The 23,049-nt window shown below is 39.7% G+C and overlaps 1 protein-coding gene across 2 annotated transcripts in view; it reads right to left on the bottom strand.

Annotated features, from left to right (window-relative positions):
• The window catches only part of DZANK1 (double zinc ribbon and ankyrin repeat domains 1), a 77,964-nt gene that overhangs the window by 45,007 nt on the left and 9,908 nt on the right, over window positions 1-23,049 (bottom strand). For both annotated transcript variants that reach the window (XM_066387058.1, XM_066387059.1), the window contains exons 4-7: window positions 14,443-14,557; window positions 12,522-12,618; window positions 9,705-9,823; window positions 4,267-4,352 (exon numbers count right to left, since the gene is read on the bottom strand). In XM_066387058.1, coding sequence (XP_066243155.1) covers window positions 4,267-4,352; window positions 9,705-9,823; window positions 12,522-12,618; window positions 14,443-14,557 — 417 coding nt within the window. The remainder of the gene's footprint in view (window positions 1-4,266; window positions 4,353-9,704; window positions 9,824-12,521; window positions 12,619-14,442; window positions 14,558-23,049) is intronic.

Raw genomic sequence — 23,049 nt, 5'->3', positions numbered from 1 at the left:
CCAACAGGGATCTAACCAGTAACCCCTATCTGGAGCCGATGCTCTGCCCATCTGAGGCTATGCTCACAGCTGAGCTATTTTTAGTGCCTGAGACAGAGGCTCTACAGGACTATCCTCAGTGCCCCAGGCTGATTCGCTAGAACCAATGGAGCCATGGTTGCAGGAGGGAAAGAGAGAGAGAGAGAGAGAGAGAGAGAGAGCAGGGGGAGGGTGGAGAAGCCGAGAGTCTCTTCTCCTGTGTGTCCTGACCAGGAATCAAACCTGGGACATCCAAATACCGGGCTGACGCTCTACCACTGAGCCAACAGGCCATAGAAAAGGTATGAAATTTTATATAAACACCACAAAATATAATGAAAATGTTCAAATATCGGGAAACTTAACAGAGTTAAGGTAGTTTGGCCATGTGAGATCATACATGTGCTTCTAAATAGCCCATGGGTCAAAAAGAAATAACAAGAATACTTACTAACAGTTTAAACTGAATTAAAAAGAAAACAAACATTGAAATTTGGAGGCTTCAACTTTAAAGTTCTAATGCCTATATTAGAAAAAAAGGCTTCAAATGAATGGCTTTATCTCCCACAGTAAAGAAATTAGGAAAAGAAGAGCAAATAAAATTTAAGGTTCACTCAAAAAGAAATACAGCAACCTGAATAGACTTATAACTATTAAAGAAATTGAATGTGTAGTTTAAAATCATCCTTAAAACTCCAGAGCCCAGTGCCTTCACTGTTGAAGTCTATCCAACATATAAGAAAGAAAGAATACTAATTATACACAAACTCTTTCAGAATATTGAAGAGTGAATACTTTCTAAGTCATTTTATGAAGCCAGAATTATCCTGATACTAAACCCAGACAAAATACATTACAAGACAAAAAAGTCTATACACCAATATCTCTTTTGTACACATATGCAAAAAAATATATGTTTTAGTGGGTCAAATTAAACATTATATAAAATGTTACAAGAGTGGGATTTATCTGATGAATGTATGGTTAATTTAAAACTTGAAAATCAATACTGTAATTCATCACATGAACAGAAAAAGAAAAACTGTAAGATTATTTTAATAGAGGGACAAAAATGATTTGAACAAAGTTCAACATTTAATCCTGATTTTTTTTAAAAAGGCCCTGGCCAGTTGACTCAGTGGATAGAGCATTGGCCCTGTGTGCAGACATTCCGGGTTCGATCCCCAATCAGGGCGCACATGAGAAGCGACCATCTGCTTCTCTTCCCCTCTCTTTCCCGTCTCTCTCTCATGCCCTCTCGCAGCCAGTGGCTCAGTTGGTTCGAGCATCAGCCCCAGATGCGGGCTGCCAGCTGCATCCCGGTTGGGGTGCATGCAGGAGTCTGTCTACCTCCCCGCCTCTCAAATAAGAAGCCTCAGCAAACTAGGAATAGGAGAAAATTTCCTCAACGTGAAAAATCAAGAAAAAGCCCACAGCTAATATCATCGTTAATATGAAGAAATGGAATATTTCCTCCTTAAGATCAGGAATAAGGTAAGGATGTCCACTCTCACCACGTCCATTACAAATTTACTGGAGGTTCCGGCAATGCAACATTTGCAGGTGATGTGATCACCTATACAAACAATCCTGTGGAATCTTCCAAAAAAGCTAAATGTCAGTGAGTTTAGTGAGGTTCCAGAATACATGACCACCACACAGAAATCAATTGTATCTTTTATTTTAACAATAATTAATCAAAAACTTATATTTAAAAATCAATACCATTTAGGACAGTATTAGAAAATAAGAAGAATTTAGGGATAAATCTGTGAATAGATATGCAATGCCTGTGCACTGAAAAGTATACAATATTGCTGAAAGACATTAGGGAGGACCTAAATAAATGATGAGACATACCATTTTTCTAGACTTTAAAAACTCAAATTTGTTGTCAAATTTTCTTAAAATAATATACAAATTTAATGCAATCCAAATAAAAACTCTAGCATACATTCTACAGATGTTGACAAGCTGATTTTAAAATTTATTTGAAAATTCAAAAGTCGGCCTGACCAGGCAGTGGTGCAGTGGATAGAGCATTGGCCTGAGATGCTGATGACCCGGGTTTGTAACCCCGCGGTAGCCAGCTTGAGCATGCTCACCAGCTTGAGCGCAGGGTCTCCAGCCTGAATGTGGGATCATAGACATAACCCCATGGTCTCTGGCTTAAGCCCAAAAGTCACTGGCTTGAGCCTAAGGTCGCTGGCTTGAGCAAGGAATCACTGGTTTGGCTGGAGCTCCCTAGTCAAGGCACATATGAGAAAACAATCAAAGAACTAAAGTGCCACAACTATGAGTTGATGCTTTTCATCTCTCTCCCTTCCTGTCTGTCTGTCCCTGTCTGTCCCTCTGTCTCTCTCTCTCTCTTTTCCTCTCTCTCTCTCACTTAAAAAAAGAAGAAAAAGAAAATTCAAAGGTCCTAGGATAGTTAAAATATTTTTGTAAATGAAGAAAAAAGTTAGGAGGATATAGATGAGTATAAAAGAACTCAAATATGTGGTGACAGGAGATTTGACTTTGAGTGGTAAACACACAATACAATATACAGATGATGGCCTGATCTGTGGTGGTGCAGTGGGTAAAGTGTCAACCTGGAACACTGAGGTCGCTGGTTTGAAACCCGGGGCTTGCCCAGTCAAGGCACATAAAAGAAGCAACTACAAGTTGATGCTTCCCATTCTTTTAAAAAAAGAAAATAATTTATTAAAAAAATACAGATGATGTTTTATAGAATTGTACACTTGAAATCTATATAACCTTATTAACCAATGTCACTCCAATAAATTTAATTAAAAAATTTAAAAAACACAAAGTTGGAGAATTTACAATGCTTGGTTTCAAGATTTATTGTAAAGCTGTGATAATCAGACAGTGTGGTAATAAATAACCATAGACAAACATTAAGGACTAGAATATAGAGTCCAGAAACAGATTACAAAAATTATCAATGGGGAAAGGATCATCTTTTCTGGAATAATTGGATATCCATATGCAAAAATATAAACCGTTACCTCACACAAAATTAACTAAATATGGATTATAGACTTATAGAAGAAAATAAAATAGAAAAACTTAGTGTGTAGGATAGGATATGTCTTAGGTTTGGAAAATATTTTTTAAATATCTCAAAATAAGCAGGATGTATAAAGGAAAAATAAACTCATTAGATTTCATCAAAAGTAAAAACTTTAGCTCTTTAGAAAAAAGAAAACTTTAATAAGAAAATGAAAAACCAAAGACTGGAAGAACATATTTGCAAAACATATGTAACACAAGAAAACACGCATAATTCGATAACAGGAAAATACAGAATGAAATTTTAAAAAGAAGACAAAAAAATTGAGCAGACATTTTCCCAAAGAACACGTATAGACAGCAAATAAGCACATTAAAAGATGTTCACAATCATCAGTCACTAGGAAAATGCAAATTTAAACCACGCCCACCATCTCACTAGCACGGACAAACATTAGTGCTGGTGAGGAGGGAGAGCACTGGAGCTTTCACACTGCTGGTGGGAATGTAAACCGGTCAGCCTCTCCGGGAAACAGTATGATAGTTGTTTTAAGTTAAACAACTCAACTATCATATGACCCTGGCATTCACTGCTAGGCATTTACCTCAGTGACATGAAAGTGTCTGCACAAACGTTCACAGGAGCTTTATCCGTATCTGCCCCAAACCGGAAACAACCCTGCAGTCCATCAACAGGGAACTGGATAAACAAACTGTGATGTGTCCCTTCAATGGAATACCACTTAGCAATAAAAAGAAATAAGTGTTTGACACATGCAACAACATGGGCCATGGGCAAATCTAAAAATAATTAGGCAGAGTTAAAGAAACTGGCCAAAAAAAAAAAAAAAGGGAATACAAACTGAATCATTCCATTTAGACACGGAATCAAGTGTGAGCTGAGCTATAGTGATAAGAAGCAAAGCAGCAGTCGCCTGGGGACAGGGAGGGGCACAAGTGAGAGATTTCAAAGGGTACAACACTTTTGCAAGTGATAGATTTGTTCATTTCCTTGACTATGGTGACAGTGTCAAAGTTGTATACATAAGTCAATTCTACTCATTAAATAACTGCCATTTACTGTATGCCAATTATGCCTTTAAAATCTGTAAGAACTCAATAAGAAACAGCCGGGGTGGGCAAACACCACTGTGTCCTATCCTTACATTCTTTTGGATCATATTGTCTTAGAAGGATGTAAGAAATAATAAAGAGAGTGAGATTACTTACTTGAGAAAGTCTGTCTCCCTCTGAATTCTCATGATCTCAGTGCTTGTCAAATTCTTGTGGCCAGTTATGTGTGCAAAACTAGGGAACTAAAATTAAGAATAAATCAGAATCCTGGTAAAAGCTGTGGTATAGTAAACTGTCATTAAAAATTAATTTTAATGTTTTGTCTTACATCCAGCATCCATCCTCTACAAATCATGATTGGGGGAGTCACAAGTAATCATTATCTTGGTATCCAACATTAAAAAGTTAAAGTGCTACTCATAACCAGATGTGTATATTACATTAAAAACATAAGTTTACAAGAGAAGATATCTGAATTTACCATCAGAAAGACCAGATTTTAGCATTTAAAAACCTAAATTTGCATCCATTTTTCTCAAAGATCCCTAGGAAACTCAAAAGGACTCACCTGAATGAATAAATGCAGCAACTGCCTTGTATTATCCACACACACTTAACTCACTGTGACATTCTTATTTGAGCATGCACTTTGTACCAGGCGCTGTGTGTGATGCACAGAGGGACAAGGGTACATGGCTATCCTGGGACTCGGGTGGTTTGACATGGCCTATATGTCCAAGTGGTAGGAGAATGGGCCAGGAAGGAAGTTTGGAGAAGGAACACGAAAGGAAGAAGCTAACACTTACGGAGGGTCTGACAGTAGTAAAATGTGCCCAGCATTTTTTGTAGCCATTATCTCCTTGACATTTCACCATGACTTTATGAGGTAGGTATTATTATCCCCATTTTATTTTATTCTTATAACATTTTTTTTGATAATTTCAAACTTACAGAAAAGTTACAAGGATTATACAAATAATTCTTGTATAACCACCCTGACCAACTGTTCACCTTAACATCTTCCCCCAAGTGCTTTCGTTCTCTCTCTCTTACTCATGGAGAATAAGCTGCAATCACGATCCCTTCTGTCCCTAAATACTTCACGTGCATTTCCTATGAGCAAGGATTTCCTCTTACACAATTGTGCAATTATCAAAACCAGAGAACTAAGAGTGATATCATACTATTATCTAACCACAGATCTTTATTCACATTTATTAATCGGGCCAATGTCCTTCACAGCTATATTTTTCCTAGTCTAAGATTCAGTCTACCATCATACTTTCACTTAGTTGTCATGTCTCTTTGTCTCCTTTAATATGGAGACAAAGTCTCTTTATCCTCAGTCTCTTTATCCGTTGTGATGTTAACATTTTTGAAGAGTAACCGGTCAGTTAATTTGTAGAATGTCCTTCAATTTGGTTTTGTCTCGTGTTTCTTTGTGATTGGATTCACTTGTGCACTTTGGTACAAATACCAGAGAAATGATATTGTGTCCATCTTAGTGCATCATACCAAGAGGCACATATATTCATTTTTGAGATGAAGATGCTGACACTTAGAAAGTTAAGTCACTTGCTTGAGGTCAGGTCAACAGTACCTGTAATATCTCACATACTCAGGCCTATCTGACCCTGGTGGACTGCTGCCTACTACCATACCTGCAGGCTGAGCTTAGGACTCCAGACTTTACACTATAGGCAAAGGGGATCAGTCAAAGGTTTTTAGTTGCTTTGTGTTAGACCCAACATAGCTTACTTAGACCAGAAGTCACAAGTGCTGGTCTATTGGCCAAATTTGGCCTTCCATTGAGTATTAATTAGCCCACATATACAATTTTTTTTTGCACAAATTTTGAAGTAATTGCTAAAATTTAAAATTAGGTAATAACACATAAAGAAGCAGATTTCTGGATTCTCTTGCAAATTCCCCAGATGCGGCAACACTAAGCCTACAGGCCTTCTTGTCCATGGTTGGCTGGAGCTGAGAAAGATAACCTTGTCACCAGGCGAGGATGTTTCACCTGACCGGAGAACCCCAATGTCGTGCCCTGATACTAAAGCCAGATGTCAGCTGTCCTTTATTTCCATCCAGGCTGCCTCACACATTTACTCTGCTGCCTGGCACTTGGCGGTGACCCCAGACCAGATGCTGAGCTCAGAGATATCTTTCTTCCTGGTGGTTGTTAGCATGCTGTAACACCCACCGGCATCATGAATTCTGATGCTTGCTGAAGTATATTTCAGGTGGGACTGAACTGGAATATTGGGAACAATGTCTCATCAATATGAAGGAAAAAATGGAAGATAAATGCTTCATGGTCATTTACAGGCTCCTTTGGCCCTCTGAACTCTAGTCAAAGTCCCCAAACTTGTCCTCATGTTCCCCCTTTTTAGGATTCTGAATCTTGGAGTCTTTACATACTGTTTTACCCCATCTTTCCCTTTGAAACAACAATTCTTAAATAACTAGGTAAACAAAGTAATCCAAATATCCTTGCACAGGGAAAAGAATTCTTTCTAGACATACTCTAGATCAGGGGTCTCAAACTCAACTCAGCATGTGGGCCGCAGAGCAAGATCACAGCCGTTCGGCGGGCCGCACTAGGTCTACAAAAGGCAACTGTTACGCAACACTTTTCAGTGTCACAAAACGACCAGAAACTGTAGTTCGCATTACAACTGCTGTTAATTAAGCTAATATCTAGCTAGGATGCTAGAGAAATGAAAAATACAAGTAGGCCCCTAGGCTTACTTAATTTTATCCAAAATATTTTGAACTTCGTGGATTAGTCTGCGGGCTGCACAAAATTGTTCGGCGGGCCACATGTGGCCCGCGGGCCATGAGTTTGAGACCCCTGCTCTAGATCATTAAGGACATGTGAGACTGCTTTTCTGAAAATAGTTATGACTGTGTTTTGTCATCTAGCATTCATTCTTCAAAATTATACCTTTTAGATTTCAAAGGCAGTATTCTTATTTGGATGACACCAGCAAGCACTGCTCACAAGAGTGTGTGTGCTCATTATTCTATTTGGTAACCAGGTAATCAATCTTTCCAGAAGACTGGGAAGGGCAACATTCTGTTGCAGGCAGGTTGGCCATTTGTTCAGTGGGGTTTGCAAGCAGGCCATACATTCTGTTGTCCTCTGGCCTTGGCCTTGTGATCCTCTAGAAAATACAACGGGTGGGCCAAGGAAGGCCCAGGAGGTCAGATGGAGTGGCCCCACAGCATTAGAGACTGAAGTGAAGGAGAGGCCTGACCTAGAGATGAGGACAGGCAGGCTTCCAGGCCAGTGATTCTCAGACTGGGCTGATCATCAGAGTGCTCTGGCCTGTGGACTCCATCCGGGTTTGTAAATCAGATTATCTAGGAGGATTTCAGAAGGCATAGCTGGAAATCTATCTATCTATCTATCTATCTATCTATCTACCTACCTATCTATTTCAAAGTTCCCCCTGCCCTTCCCCCAGTGATTGTGATGTTCAATCAGGTTTGGAAACCATGCTTTTTAGCCTGTATAAGTGTGATTATAAGTGTGAGCAGCCTTGGAGTCATGGGCCCACAAGAAGCAGTTGTGGTTGGATAAAAATGTGACTCCACAAATGCTCTACCTAGGGCTTGGATTGGAGGAAGAGAGCAAGGGCTCTTGGGTTGCCTTTTGATGCCAAAATTCTAAGTTGGGTTATATAAACATTGAAAAATCAAATTTCTATAACAGTAGTAGTAGTAGGCAAGTACAGTAGTATAAGGGCGTCCTTCCTGTGTTATAGTAAAAAATCTACTGACATAGCCTTTATTTAGGTCATAAATCATCTCCATCTTGTCAAATCCAATAGGCAAGTCCCTATCCTTGTCTAATTTGAATCCCAATAATATTTGACATAGGTGACCACGGCCTTCTCCTGAAACCCTTTCTTTTCTTGGCTTTTTTTTCTTTCTTCTTCCTACTTCTCAGGCTTTTCCTTGTCTACTCAACCTCTAAGTCAAGGATTTTGTCTTCTGCTATTTTCCCTGTCTGTACATCCTTGGCAAGTAATCTCATACAAACCCAAGCGTGAAATACCATCTATAAAGGGGTGGGCAAAAGTAGATTTACAGTTATGAGTATGTGAAAGAGTTTATTCTTGTATGATTATTTATTTATTTATTGTTGTATTTCCCAAACAAACAACTGTAAAACTACTTTTGCCCACCCAGGGTATTATATATTTCTGTGTACATATATTTCCAGCCCCAACCTCTCCTCTGGGTTTGAATTTGCATGGCCAACAGTCTATTTAACACCTCTACTTAAACTTCTAATGAGCCCTTGAACACCTGCTCCTCCCTCATCTTTCTCATCTCCATTAATGGTACCACCACCTCCAGATGCTTAGTCCAGAACCCAGAGAGTCATCCTTAATTTTTTCTTTTCCTTCATTCCATCCATCCTACCCCACAGCCAAACCTGTCAGCTCTACCTCCAAAATACATCTGGATTCCACTGGCTCCTGGGATCACCACTTGTACAGCCTTGTACTAATCACCATTATCTCTCACTTGAAACAAAAGCCTCCCTAATGATATTCCCCTCTTACTCCTCTACAGCCTAATCTCCAAACTGTGGTCAAAGAGGAAACTTTTTTTCCTCCTCTTCTTTGAAATGTAACTTGTAAATGTGAAATCATGTCTATAGTCCAAATGAATCCCCTTTACAATTAGTAGAAAATTCAAACCCCTTACAATGGGACTCACCCATAGTATCTGTGATTCCCAAGCCTGCCTGCCCATGAGAATCACTTGTGGGTGAATTAAAAACATAAAACCATGCCCCAACCCCACACCAGACGAATGAAATCAGAGTTTCTGAGGCTGGGTTCCGGGACTGGTTTGAAGCCCTGGGGTGATTCCGATGTGCAGCCCTGATTGAGAAGCACAGCCCCCCATGCTCTGGTCCCCAACCCCTTCCCCCCTACGCTACTCTCCATACCAGCCTCTCTGCAATCCCCACTTTGCTGAACCTGCTGTTGCTGCTGCCATGTCTTTGCAGGGCTGGCTTCTCTTCTGTTCACCTGGGAGGCTCAATTCAAACTCACCTTTTCAAGGAAGCCCTCTCTTCTCACCCTCAGAACACTGTCCTTCCTTCGTGGTCATTCTCTGTCCCAGGGGTGCACAAACTTGAGCGTGCATGAGAACAAGGGCTAATGAAAAAGATGAGTGGGCCCACCTCAAGAGCCCTTAATTCAGGAGGTCTTGTTGGGCCTGGGAAACTGCATTTCTAATGAGCTCCCATGTGATCCTGATGCCACTGTCTGTGAGGTCCACATTTAGAGAACCACGGCTCTATCCCATTACCCAGTGTTATCTATTTCATGATATTTGTCTCAATTAAACATTTTTTATTATTTACATACATATTTATTATCTGCCTACCCAAACCCCCAATAAAATGTAAGTTCCAAGAGTATTTCTTGTGCAACCCAGTGTTCCCAGCTCTGGAAAGTTCCTGGCACATGGTGCAAAGGCTGGGAAACACTGCCTTACAGTACTTCATGGGAAACATTAAAAAATAGTAGGCATTCAGTGCCCTAAAGATTTTCCTTAGCAGTTACCTGGGAGCGGTGGGAGGCAGGCCTGGAGCCCGACTCTCCTTGGCGCCCCGGGCCTTCCAGGACACCGTCTGAGAAGCGAAGGCCTTTCGGTGTCTCAGTTCTTTCATCTCCCTGGAGGTCTGCAATTACATCCAAAACATCGTTCTGTGAACATCTGTATTTATATAGGTAACCATGCAAACACATTTTTTAATCATATACTAAATTTAAAAATATAAATCTTGCCTGACCTGCGGTGGTGCAGTGGAGAAAGCGTCAACCTGCAATGCTGACATTGCTGGTTCGAAACCCTGGACTTGCCTGGTCAAGGCACATATGAAAGCAACTACTGTGAGCTGATGCTTCCTACTCCTCCCCCCTTTCCTCTCTCTCTCTCTCTCTTATCTAGATCAATAAACAAAATCTTAAGAAAAAAATATAAATCTTGCCCTGGCCAAGTGGCTCAGCATCATCCCAGTGAGCCAAGGTCACGAGTTCAATGCCCTGGTCAGGGCACATACGAGAAGCAACCAATGAATACACAGCTAAATGGAACAATTAGGTGGAATAACAAGCTGATGCTTCTCTCTCTCCTGTCCTCTCTCTCTCAATCAATGGAAAAAAAATTTAAATACAAATTTTATTTGAAATGCTTATAAAATATTGTAGACATATGTATTGTCAAATACTATCAGATTGTGATATTAGGTACATTTACAAAGGTTAACATAGTCGGAAACCTTTTAATAAGGGATCACTGTCATCACAGTAGCAAATATATAAAGATGTCCCCACTTAGGTGAATTAGCACTGAGAAAGAAAAAAATTAGCCCAGAGTGAGAAAATTAAAATCTGCCCTGTTATATTCTAAAACAGTTCACATCAGGCTTGGAAAATAGATAAATTCAACCACAAGTTGCCTGACCAGGCGGTGGCACAGTGGATAGAGCATCGGACTGGGACGCGGAGAAACCCGGGTTCAAATCCCCAAGGTTGCCGGCTTGAGCGTGGGCTCACCAGCTTGAGTGCAGAGTTGCTGGCTTGAGCCCAAGATCGCTGGCTTGAACAAGGGGTCACTCGTGCTGCTGTAGCCCCCCCTCCCCCATCAAGGCACATATGAGAAAGCAATCTATGAACAATTAAGGTGTTGCAATGAAGAATTGATATTTCTCATCTCTCTCCATTCTTGCCTGTCTGTCCCTATCTGTCCCTCTCTCTGTCTCTGTCTCTTGCTAAAAACAAAAAAGAAAGAAAAAAAATTCAACTGCAAGTTTACCAAGAAATATTTCTCCACAGGACACAGTGCAGCAATAAAATGTCTTAACAGCACCCCACCTGCTTTGACTGACCATTGTTTCTTACCTGCCAAGATACCTTATTCTCTAAAAATCAGATTTTCAGAAACTCCTGTTTCAAATCTCTTTTCATTTTTTTTTTCAGCTCCTTCTACCTAGTCCTACTTTGTCCAAGATTTCCACAGTACATGTACGTTTGTGTTCCTCTGCATGTATACTAATAAAAAATTCAATAAAGGAGCAATTTTAAAGCAGAAAAAAAACAAAAATATTTCTTATACTGACAAGCTCCCTTTAAGCCTTGGGCACAACAATATACAGCATTGTTGTACAAATACTTAGAACTCAGCCTTCAAAGAATTATACAAATGTGCTCCATGTTTTAAATCATTATATTTAGGTATCTTAATCCTTCTGAATTTTACTGTATAGCAACATTAAAAAATCTTTATTAAAAATGTTGAAAGGTATAAAACAGTAATTATAAACTATCAATCACCCAATTTTAAAAAAGCAGTTATTTTCTGTTCCTTACATAGTACAAGCAACAGTGATTTGGATATTATTATTATTATTCACTTATCAGCCACCATACTTCCCTAGATGTACTTCACTTAAGTTTTTAGCTTGTGTTTCTGAAGAATCCTGTTTCAAATCTCATCAGTAAGAATGAAACGTCTGGGCCCTGGCCGGTTGGCTCACTGGTAGAGTGTTGGTCTGGCGTGTGGAAGTCCCGGGTTCAATTCCCAGTCAGGGCATACAGGAGAAGCGCCCATCTGCTTCTCCACCCCTCTTCCTCTCCTTTCTCTCTGTCTCTCTCTTCCCTTCCTGCAGCCAAGGCTCCATTGGAGCAAAGTTGGCCTGGGCACTGAGGATGGCTTCATGGCATCTGCCTCAGGCACTAGAATGGCTTCGGTTGCAATGGAGCACCACCCCTAATGGGTATTCTGGGTGGATCCCCGTTGGGGTGCATGCAGGAGTCTGACTGCCTCCCCATTTCTAACTTTGAGAAAAAAAAATGAAACGTCTGACTCTTGCCTAAGTCATGCCAACACAGACAAACAGTCTTAATTTCCAACTCCACTGCAGAGCTGCAGGGGGTTCTGAGCAACAGTCACATTTATCTTTGTTGTTTCCAAGGTAACAGTACGCTGCTTCTGCTAGGCAGTCTACACTGGATGGTGACCACTTGACACACAGCACTGCTGTGCCCTGCACCTTTCAAACACTCTGCTTTCAGTAACATCTAAGCCAAACTCCAGTGTTCCCCCAAAACCTCCACTCTTTCCCTTGTTTGTTGATATACATCATAGGTCCTCTGGTGTGTGTCCTCGCTCCCTGCAATGCCTCAAAACCTGGCTTTGTGGATTGCTTGATTAGCCCTTGTAGAAAGCCATTGGCTAAGACAGCACTAAAACTCTAATTAGAGTTCGCTTTATATAGTTCAGTGTTTCTTATTCCAGCCCTTGTACAGACAAAATACAATATGGACCTGTGTGGGGTTTAGAATACTAAATGTTATCTTCACTCTCTCATGTCATACCTAGAAACTTTCGAAGGTTAACATTCCAACCCAGTTTATTTTCAGCATTCTTAGACTTCTTCCTTAGTTGTGATCCAACAAATCCATTTTTTAATTCCTAGGAATGAAAAGATTGCATGTCAGTCACTTAATTAGGCCCTCTTAGAATGTAAACATTAAAAGTTACACAGTAGAGGCAGTGTCATAGCGCGTACCTCTTGCTTGGAAGGATTGACAGTAGGTTTTACAAAGTGACCTCTGCCTCACCTTACTCTGGAAGCACACAGCTTTGTGCCTGGGCCATGTGGTTGGCAGTGGTGTCTGGGTGGTAGGCCCCACCAGGTCAAGCGGCCAAGACAAGAGGCAGGTAGCAGCGTACGCAGGCAGGATGTTGCCATCATGGGAGTCTCAGTAATAATGGAGGGACTACCAGATCCAGGGGGCAAAGATAGGGTGGGGTCAGGCCAAGACAGGACTTATGTACACTACCTGCCCACACACAGTCCTTAATGCTCCTCTCCGGGCTTTCTTCTTCATGGACTCAGTCTCTTATGCCTGACTAAGCCTAAGCACCTGCTGACACAGGTAGGCTCAGGCCCTGATGGCTGCCCCTGCCCAAGCGTAGATCCTTCCCTGATCATGCCGAAGCCTCACACTCTGCCTGCAGCCACTGCTTTCATCCCACAGCCTCTTCTCTGGGCTCCGGCCACTGGTGGGCTGAAAGGACTCTCCCAAAAACTTGATGTCACTCCAACAAGACCTCCATGGCAGACTTTTGAGTTGGTTGCCTTACCATAAGTTGGCCCATCTTCTGGGCCTTGATCTATCTCACTGATGCCCACAACCAGGGACTGAAATTTCAGACACCCTTTTTAGATAGGTGTAAGTTCACCTTCCAAAGGGAGGCTTTGCAGCTATTTGAGAATGAAGATTTCAACATAACAGAATGCAGTGCCCACTGAGGGCTTCTCTACTAGCCCAGTGTATCTAACTACTCTGGTGCATCTATTCAACAAATATACACTCACCGCCCTCTCCTACCTGCCCCTGTGCAAGACATTGAGTGTGGCAAATATGCTGTCTGGCATCTTGGTGCTTACAGTAGTACAAGGGGATGAGAAACAAGGAGCAAAGTAATCACATATGGAAAGCAGTTTATAAAAGGAGATGGTCTGGGTGGAAGGTGGCAGTGATAAAACACAGAAAATCCAGTTCAGTTCAGCTGGAGTGGATACTGGGGAGTCACAAAGCAGGAAAGGGTGACTGAGGACAGACCTGACCATTAGGGATGCCAGGCTGAAGGTTTCTGTTTCTTCAGTAGGTAAGGGGGAGCCTGACCAGTGGTGCTGCAGTGGATATAACATCAACCAGGGACGCTGAGGTCCCTAGCTCTAACCCCAAGGTTGCTGGCTTCAGCACAGGCTCACCAGCTTGAGTGTGGGGTCACAGGCTTGAGCATGGGATCATCAACCTGATCCCGTGGTCACTGGCTTGAGCCCAAAGGTCACTGGCTTGAGCCTAAAGATCGCTGGCTTGAGCCCAAGGTTGCTGGCTCGGCTTGAGCCTCCCCAGTCAAGGCACGTATGAGAATCAATCAATGAACAACTATAACGTGCCACAAGTATGACTTGATATGTCTTATCTCCCTTTCCTCTCTCTCTCTCTCACACACACACAAAATAGGTAAAAGAGAGTCACTGCAGACACCACAGTGTGGGCAGTAACGATGGGTGGGAATTTCTAATGTGCACTGTGGAAAAAAGACTGACCAAAGGGGGAAATCAGCAAAGATACTTTGCAATGGTTGATAATGGCCCCAATGATAAGAACCTGACTGTGGGCAGAATGACTGGGGTGAAGAAATGAAAGGGAAGATGTGACCACTGAGAAAGAAGGAACAAAGGATGTGACTATTTGAATGTATTATAATTTCATTACTTGCCTGCTTTGAAGAATCTTCGAGAACATTTTCAACACTGTCTTCTGAAGAGATTGTATTTGGTGGTTCATATTCCACCTGAAACACCTTTGTTACAACACCACTCTGTCTGCAGTCTCTGCAAATTATTTTAAAAAGAAAATATCTGTGCATTACACAAAGATTCCAAAAAAAGATGGCTAGAAATTAAGATCACTTAAAGTCCTTTAGTCTAGCTTCTGAATTAATTATATTTTAAATTGGAATGCCTGACCTTTGGTGGTGCAGTGGATAAAGTGTCAACCTGGAATGCTGAGGTTGCTGGTTCAAAACCCTGGGCTTGCCTAGTCAAGGTACATATGGGAGTTGATGCTTCCTGCTCCTCCCCATTCTCTCTACCTCTTCTCTCTCTCTCTCTCTCTCTCCAATAAAAATGGATAAATAAAATCTTTTTTAAAAATTAGATAAATAGATATACAACTTCTATGGTCTTTCTTTACCTTATTTTCATTTAGATTATCTATTGCTTTGCAACAAAACACTCCAAAACATACTGTCTTAAACAAATCTGTGAGTTAATCAGGCTCAGCTGGGCAGCTGTTGTCTGCAATCTGTCATGTGGTTGCAGTCAGACATTGGCTGGGGCTGGAGTCAACTGAAACATCAGCTTGGCTGGATGTCCAAAATGGTTTCTTCCCTCATATTCACAGCCTAGGCTAGGATTTCCATTTCTCTCTGTCTCTCACTCTGATTGGTTGGTTAGCTTGGGCTTCCTCACAGTATGGAAATCTCAGGGAAGTCAGACTTTCTATCTGGTGGCTAGCTTCACCAGTGTTTTGTTCCAAGGGAGCAGAACAGAATCTGCTACACTTTGTATGATCTCACCTTAGTATCATTTCTGAAGCATTCTATTGGTCAAAAGTAAGTCACAGGGCCAGCCCAGATTCAAGTGGAGGGGCTACACTGGGATACATGGTTCATTTTTGGAGATTATCTACCATACTCATCATAAAGATTTAATACTTTAAGTCCCAAACTATTCTGAAATGAAGAATAAACCTGTATATCATTTCATGTGATTCAAAGGAATTTTCCTTACCCTGGCTGTAGGTAGCAAAATATATGCTGCTCTGGTAGAGTTTAACTGTTAATCCTCAAAAACCACCATGTTTTAAATTTATTCATAATATTTTACAAGGAACCTTGTTCCTGTCTGATGCAAAAGAAGTTCCATGAGAAGCAACACAGAGGTGCCCATACAAACACTGCTGGTGGTCTGTTTGGAGCACCAGTAGCTCACCTACACTTTTTACTTTTTTAAAAACAATTTTAATGAGGTATAATTTACAGGCCATAAAACTCACCTATTTTAAGTACACAGTTTGAAAATATTTAATAAACTTAAACAATTGTAAATTATTACCACAATCCAGTTTTAAAAAACTTCCATCACCCCTCCCCCCACTATCCCTAGGTCATTGTACACGTCCTCAGGATTCAACATAGCTGACCTGCACCTCTACATTCCAACCAGCAGGAGGCAGTACCTACACCTTCTCTTTAAGGGTATAATCCAGAAGTCGCACACAGTGGCTCCACAAACATCCCACTGCGGGTATGTTTCACTAGCTGCAAGGAAAACTGAGAATATCCTTCTTTTGGGCAACCATGTGTCTCACTAAAAATCATGGGCTCTAATATTATAAAAGAAGGAAGACACTAATAGTGGGAGACAACCAGCAGTCATCATTGCCACATCTTCATGGCTGCACTTGGTGTATTTATTTGATGTTTAATTCTCACACCCATTAATTTGTGTTGAAAGCTCAACACAAATGGAACACAGGTGATTCTGTTTGATCTGTCAAGATACTTAATGCTTTTTACACTTCCAGTTGCTTTGTTCTTATTAACTTTCATATTGGCCTTTAACATATTTTTCTGCTTCATTAGCATTTCTTTTGCAATTTCTTTTACTTCTTACATGCTGTTCTTTACATTTCTTAAATATTTTTAGCCCCTTGGCCCTGGCCAGTTGGCTCAGTAGTAGAGTGTCGGCCTGGTATGCAGGAGTCCTGGGTTCGATTCCCGGCCAGGGCACACAGGAGAAGCGCCCATCTGCTTCTCCATCCTTCCCCCTCTCCTTCCTCTCTGTTTCTCTCTTCCCCTCCCGCAGTCAAGGCTCCATTGGAGCAAAGTTGGCCCGGGCACTGAGGATGGCTTCATGGCCTCTGCCTCAGGTGCTAGAATGGCTCTGGTTGCAACAGAGCAATACCCTAGATGGGCAGAGCATCGCCCCCTGGTGGGCATGCCGGGTGGATCCTGGTCGGGCACATGCGAGAGTCTGTCTGACTGCCTCCCCATTTCCAACTTCAGAAAAATACCCCAAAAAAATTATTTTGTGTTGAGACTACAAAAACCTTAACGTCGCCTGACCTGTGGTGGCGCAGCAGATAAAGTGTCAACCTGGAAACGCTGAGGTTGCCGGTTCAAAACCCTGGGCTTGCCTGGTCAAGGCACATATGGGAGTTGATGCTTCCTGCTCCTCCCCCTTCTTTCTCTCTCTCTCTTCCCTCTCTATAATGAATAAATAAAACCTTAAAAAAAAAAAAGGGCACTTATTTAAAAAAACAAAACAAAAAAAAAACCCCTTAATGTCTATCCCTTTACCCCATCCCTCCCTGTAATAAAGTTGAGAAAACACTAAAAAAAAATAATAATAAATTTTGAGCCTTTTAGTAAATGGGCCCCAACTTAAAATTCTTTATAAAAATACCAATTCCAAAACAGTTTAGAAATGTTTAAACATTATATAGTATCTAAATTTTAAGTCAAATTTTTGGAAGAGGAGAAAAGTTTTTCAGAAATACACAATTTATATAAACAGCTACTTTGTATCAGTGAGTGACAATATATTTAAGAAATAGCATGCTTGCTCTCTGTAATCAGTGAATATATGCATGTTCATTGGCTGGAGTGACTTATATTATAGATGGCTAAACTTTGGAGAAACGTATGTTTTGCTTTGTTCTTAATAACAAAACCAGGTTTGCAGATACATAAATCTGGATGCAGAGTGAGATGAACTGCTACTTTAACTCATTAACCTTGACATCCTCTCATCTGAGTGTACTTTGGTTCGAGGTCTGTCATCCAAGATACAGTCATCTTTGTTAGCACACATCCTGTACATCACAAACACCTCCACCCAGGGATCAATCAATACTGGGCAATTGTGGGGCTTCCTGATGGTGCACTCACAGCCCCACTGTCACAGTGACTAGAAGCCTGATTCCCATTCACTTGCTCTCTCCTTAAGGTCCAAGTTGTGTCCCCACCACAGCTGCCCCCTTCCTTAGTAACTCAGCCAGGGCTTGTACCCACAAGTAACTTGTTCCCGACAAGTAGAGCCCCAAAACTAGCTTAAACAGCCTGCGAAGTAAAAGGACTTCGAGACTGTAATCCTTAAGAACGATCAGGTTTGGGGTTGGAGCTAGAAATCCTACTCAGAGCCCCATTTGAACACACATCAATTATTGCCAGGGTTGGACTCTTAGACCTTAAATACATATCTTTAGGAATACCAATATAATGTACACTCAGTATAAAAAAATTACATGTAGCTCTATTCCCACTAAGATATACTATCCCTTCAATAAATCACCAGAATTACTGTATATTAATGATTGCAAAGGAAGTATGAGGCTGGCTCTGTAAGAATTCTGCAATTGGGTCTGGGTAGGTTTTCTCAGCCTATTGTAAACTCCTGAGAGTTTGGGCGAGATGAGCCTTTGTTGTGGGGGGCTGCCCTGTGCATTGTAAAGTGATTAGCAGCATCTCTAGCCTCCACCCACCAGATGCAACTAACACATTCCTACCTCTAGTTGTGGTTTCCACAAAAGTTTCCAGACCCTACTAAATGTCTCCATTAGGTCAAAATTATACCCAGTTGAGAACTGCTGGTATAGAAACATGAAGGGGTTGAGTAAAAACCCCTTATTCACTAGGCATACACTTTTCAAAGCACAGAACAGCAATCTTTTAGGGCTTTGTTAAAAATTTTAGTAATAATAGCCTGACTTGTGGTGGCGCAGTGGATAAAGCATTGACCTGGAATGCTGAGGTCATTGGTTCAAAACCCTGGGCTCGCCTGGTCAGGGTACATATGGGAAGTTGATGCTTCCTGCTCCTCCCCCTTCTCTCTCCCTCTCTCTCTCTCCTCTCTCTCTAAAAATGAATAAATAAAATCTAAAAAATATATTTTTTTAAAAAAATTTAGTAATAACAAACAATAACAGCTCCTACATATCCTATCTCTGATCTTCACAATGGCTGTCAAGTAAGTTCTACTAACCTCATTTAACAAAAGATGAAGCTGAAACTCAGAAGGCCACATAACTTAATCAATGTCATACAAATAGTTTCAGCTGGAACTGGGATTAAAACCCACATGTGAAGGTCAACAAACTCCATCCACTTTCCCATACCCCAAAATACCACTCTCAAAGCAGTTATGTTCTTGCCTTGGTCACTGCCTATGGAGATGAAATCTTGAGCTTTCCTCCACACAAATGCAGTATTTTAGGGCACATTATGTATTCCAAGGAGCTGCAGCTAGATGCCCTGGTAACCTGCCAATAAGTTAACTTTATTAACGACTGTTGCAAAACTGGGGAGTCCCTCATGGTTCTGCTAAAGAAAAGTAACTGTTCTCAGGGTACTCTGACTCCTCCCAATTACTTACTTTCAGTTCAAGGCATCTTTTACTGCATCCAATCGTGATTTACCTTGACCATAATATAAAAATCATTGACAAAAAAGGGAGAACCATGCAAGTTCATTGCAAAAACACCACAAAATGATGATATCAAAGTTAGTAAGCTCTTGACCATAAAAGTGGCTTTTAAAGAAGGAAGGAAGATAACAGAAATTTTACAGACCTTGAAGTAGACCATCAATATGGGCCATCAAGACCTGACCAGCCCCCTCCCCACTGAGATGTTCCTGAGTTCTTGGAACTATTTGTTTTTCACTGACTATTTTCCAATGTGAAATTCATGGATATAAATATGGGCACATGCAAACACAAATATGACAATGGTCACATTCTTTTTCTTTAATTCTAGAATATCACACTTAAATAAAAATATATTCCAAAATAGTGTGCTGGTCAAAGGTACATCATAACTAAAATGACAAAGGTTAAAGACAAAGTGAAAGACAGTTCATTACCTATAAGGGAGCTCCTGTATGACCGTCAGCTGATTTTGCAACAGAAATATTTCAGGCCAGATGGGATAGGCATGAAATATTCAAAGTGATGACAAGCAAGGACCTACAACCAAGATTACTTTATCCAGCAAGGCTGTCATTTAAAATTGAAGGAGAAATAGAGCTTCCAGACAAGAAAAGGTAAAGGAGTTCATTACCATCAAATCAGTATTACAAAAAAATGTTAAAGGGTAAAGAAGAAAAGAAGAAAGAGGAGAAGGAGAAGAAGGAAGAAAGGAGGAGGAAGATGAACAGGAAGAGAAGAAAGAGGAAGAGAAAAACAGAAACATAGTCAAAAGAATAAAATGGCAATAACTATATCTATCAATATTCATATTAAATGTAAATGGCTTATATGTCCCAATAAAAAGACATAGAAAAGCTGAATGAATAAGAAAACATGACTCATATACTCTATAAGAGACCCATCTCAGAATGAAAGATACACACAGACTAAAAGTAAAGGAATAAAAAAAATATTTCAGGCTAATAGAAATAAGAAAAAAACCCAGCTGGGGCAGCAATAATTATATCTGCTAAAATAAACTTTAAAACAAAGGCTACAGTAAGAGACAAAGAAGGACACTACATAATGATAAAAGGAGCAATCCCACAAGAGGACATAACGTTTGTGAACATTTAAGCATCCAATGAGGAAGCACCTAAATATGTAAAGCAATTCTTGATGGACATATTGGGAGAGATGGACAGTAATACAGTAATAGTAGGGCATTTTAATATCCCACTGACATCAATGGATAAATCTTCCAGGCAGAAAATCAACATGGAAATGGCGGCCTTAAATGATACACTATATCAGATGGATTTAATCGAAATCTTTAGAGCATTTCACCCCAAAGCAGCAGAATATAGATTATTTTCAAGTACACATGGAACAGTTTTATAGGATAGACCACATATAAGGACACAAAGCAAGTCACAATAAATTTAAGAAGACTGAAAACATACCAAGCATCTTCTCTGAACATAATGGTATGAAACTACAAATCATTCACAAGAAAAAAACTGAAATATACACAATACCTGGAAGCTAAATAACATGCTATTAAATAATAAATGGGTTAACAAGAAGAAATAAATAAATGCTTTAAAATGAAAATAAGGATACAATAACACAAAATGTATGGGACACAGCAAAACTAGTTCTAAGAAGAAAATTCATAGTATTACAGGCTCATCTCAAGAAACAAAAAAACAAAAAACCAAATCAACAATATAACTTTACCCTGAAAGGAACTAAAAGGAAGTAAAGAAAAGAATAACAAACAAAGCCCAAAGTGAGTAGAAGAAAGGAAATAATAAAGATCAGGGCAGAAATAAATAAAATAGAGTCTGAAAAACAATACAAACAAAACAGAAGAAGACCAATGAAACCAAGAGCTGGTTCTATAAAAAGATAAACAAGATTGATAAACCTTAACTAGACTCTTCAATAAAAAAAGAAAGAGGACCCAAATAAACAAAATTAGAAATAAAAGAGAAGTAACAACTGACACCAAAGAAATACAAAAAGCATTGTAAGAAAATATTATGAACAACTACATGCCAACAAACTGAACAGTCTGAAAGAAATGGATGAATTTCAAGAAATATACAATCTTCCAAAACTGAATCAGGAAGAATCAGAGAATCAGGATAGATTATGGCCAGTGAAACTGAAGCAGTAATCCAAAAAATCCCAACAAACAAAACTTCGTGACCATATGGTATCACGGGCAAATTTTACTGAACATTCAAAGAAAAACTAACACCTATTCTTCTCAAACTATTCCAAAAACTTCAAGAGAAGGGAAGACTCTCAAGTTCATTTTACAAGGCCAGCATTATCTTATTTTCAAAACCAGTCAATAATACTACAAAGAAATAAAATTATAGGTCAATAGCCCTGATGAATGTATATAGATGCTAAAATCCTCAACAAAATATTAGCAAAACAAATCTAGCATTATTTTAAAAAGATTATACATCATAATCAAGTATGACTTATTCTGAAGTTGCAAGGCTGGCACAATCAATAAACGTGATACACCATATAAACAAAATGAAGGATAAAAATCATGATAACATCAATAGATGCAGAAAAAACATTTGATAAAATCCAGCACCCATTATTGATAAAATCCCTAAGCAAAGTGGGAATAGAGGGAACATAACTCAATGTAACAAAGGCCACATATGACAGGCCTACAATCAATATCATCCTCAATGGGCAAAACCTACAAGCATTTCCCTTCAGATCAGGAAAAAGACAGGAATGTCTGCTATCACCACTCTTATTCAATATAGTACTGGCACTACTAGCCATGGCAATCGGACAAGAAGAAATACAAGGCATCCAGACTGGAAAGGAGAAAGTAAAATTGTCATTATTTTCAGATGATATAATAGTAGAGAACCCTAAAGATTCCACCAAGAAAACCTACTAGAACTGATAAATAAATTCAGTAAAGCAACAGAATATAAAATAAATATCCAGAAATCAGTTGCATTTTTATATACTAGTAATGAACTATCAAAAAGAGAAACTTGATTTATTGATGTCACCCCATTAACATTAATAAAAATTTATTTATTAAAAAAAAGGAAACTAGAAATAATAATAATACCATTCACAATTGTTTCAAAAAGAATAAATATTAACCAAGGAACAAATTTAACCAAGGATATAAAAGACTTGTACTCAGAAAATTATAAGACACTAAAAAAAAATTGAAGAAGGCACAAATATGTGGAAGTATATGCCATCTTCATTGACAGGAAGAAGTAACATCGTTAAAATGTCCATACTACCCAAAGCAATCTATAGATTCAACACAATTCCTTCAAGATACTAACAGCATATTTCACAGAACTACAACAAATATTCCAAAAATTTATATGGAACCACAAAAGATCCTGAATAGCCACAGCAACCTTGAGAAAGAACATAGTTTGAGGAATCATGCTACCTGATATTAAAGTATACTGTAAGACCACAATAACCAAAACAGCATGGTACTGCCATAAAAATAGACATAGAGCAATGGAACATAATAAAGATCCAGAAGTAAACCCATGACTTTATGGCCAACTATTTTTAACAAAGGATTGCAAGAACATACAATGGAGTAAAGACAGTCTCTTCAATAAATAGTGTTGGGAAAACTGGACAGATACATGTAAAAACATGCAATTAGACCACGTTCTTACACCATACACAAGAATAAACTCAAAGTGGACTAAACACATAAATGTAAGACTCAAATTCATAAAAATCCTAGGGGAAAACATAGGCAGCAAAATCTTGAACATTTCTTGTAGCAATATTTTTTCTGATATGTCTCCTTAGGCAAAGGAAAC

The sequence above is a fragment of the Saccopteryx leptura genome, chromosome 5, assembly GCF_036850995.1.
Source record: "Saccopteryx leptura isolate mSacLep1 chromosome 5, mSacLep1_pri_phased_curated, whole genome shotgun sequence".
Classification (NCBI taxonomy): Eukaryota; Metazoa; Chordata; class Mammalia; order Chiroptera; family Emballonuridae; genus Saccopteryx; species Saccopteryx leptura.
The sequence above is the reverse complement of the archived record's forward strand: the minus strand, read 5'-3'. Positions and strand labels throughout refer to the sequence as shown.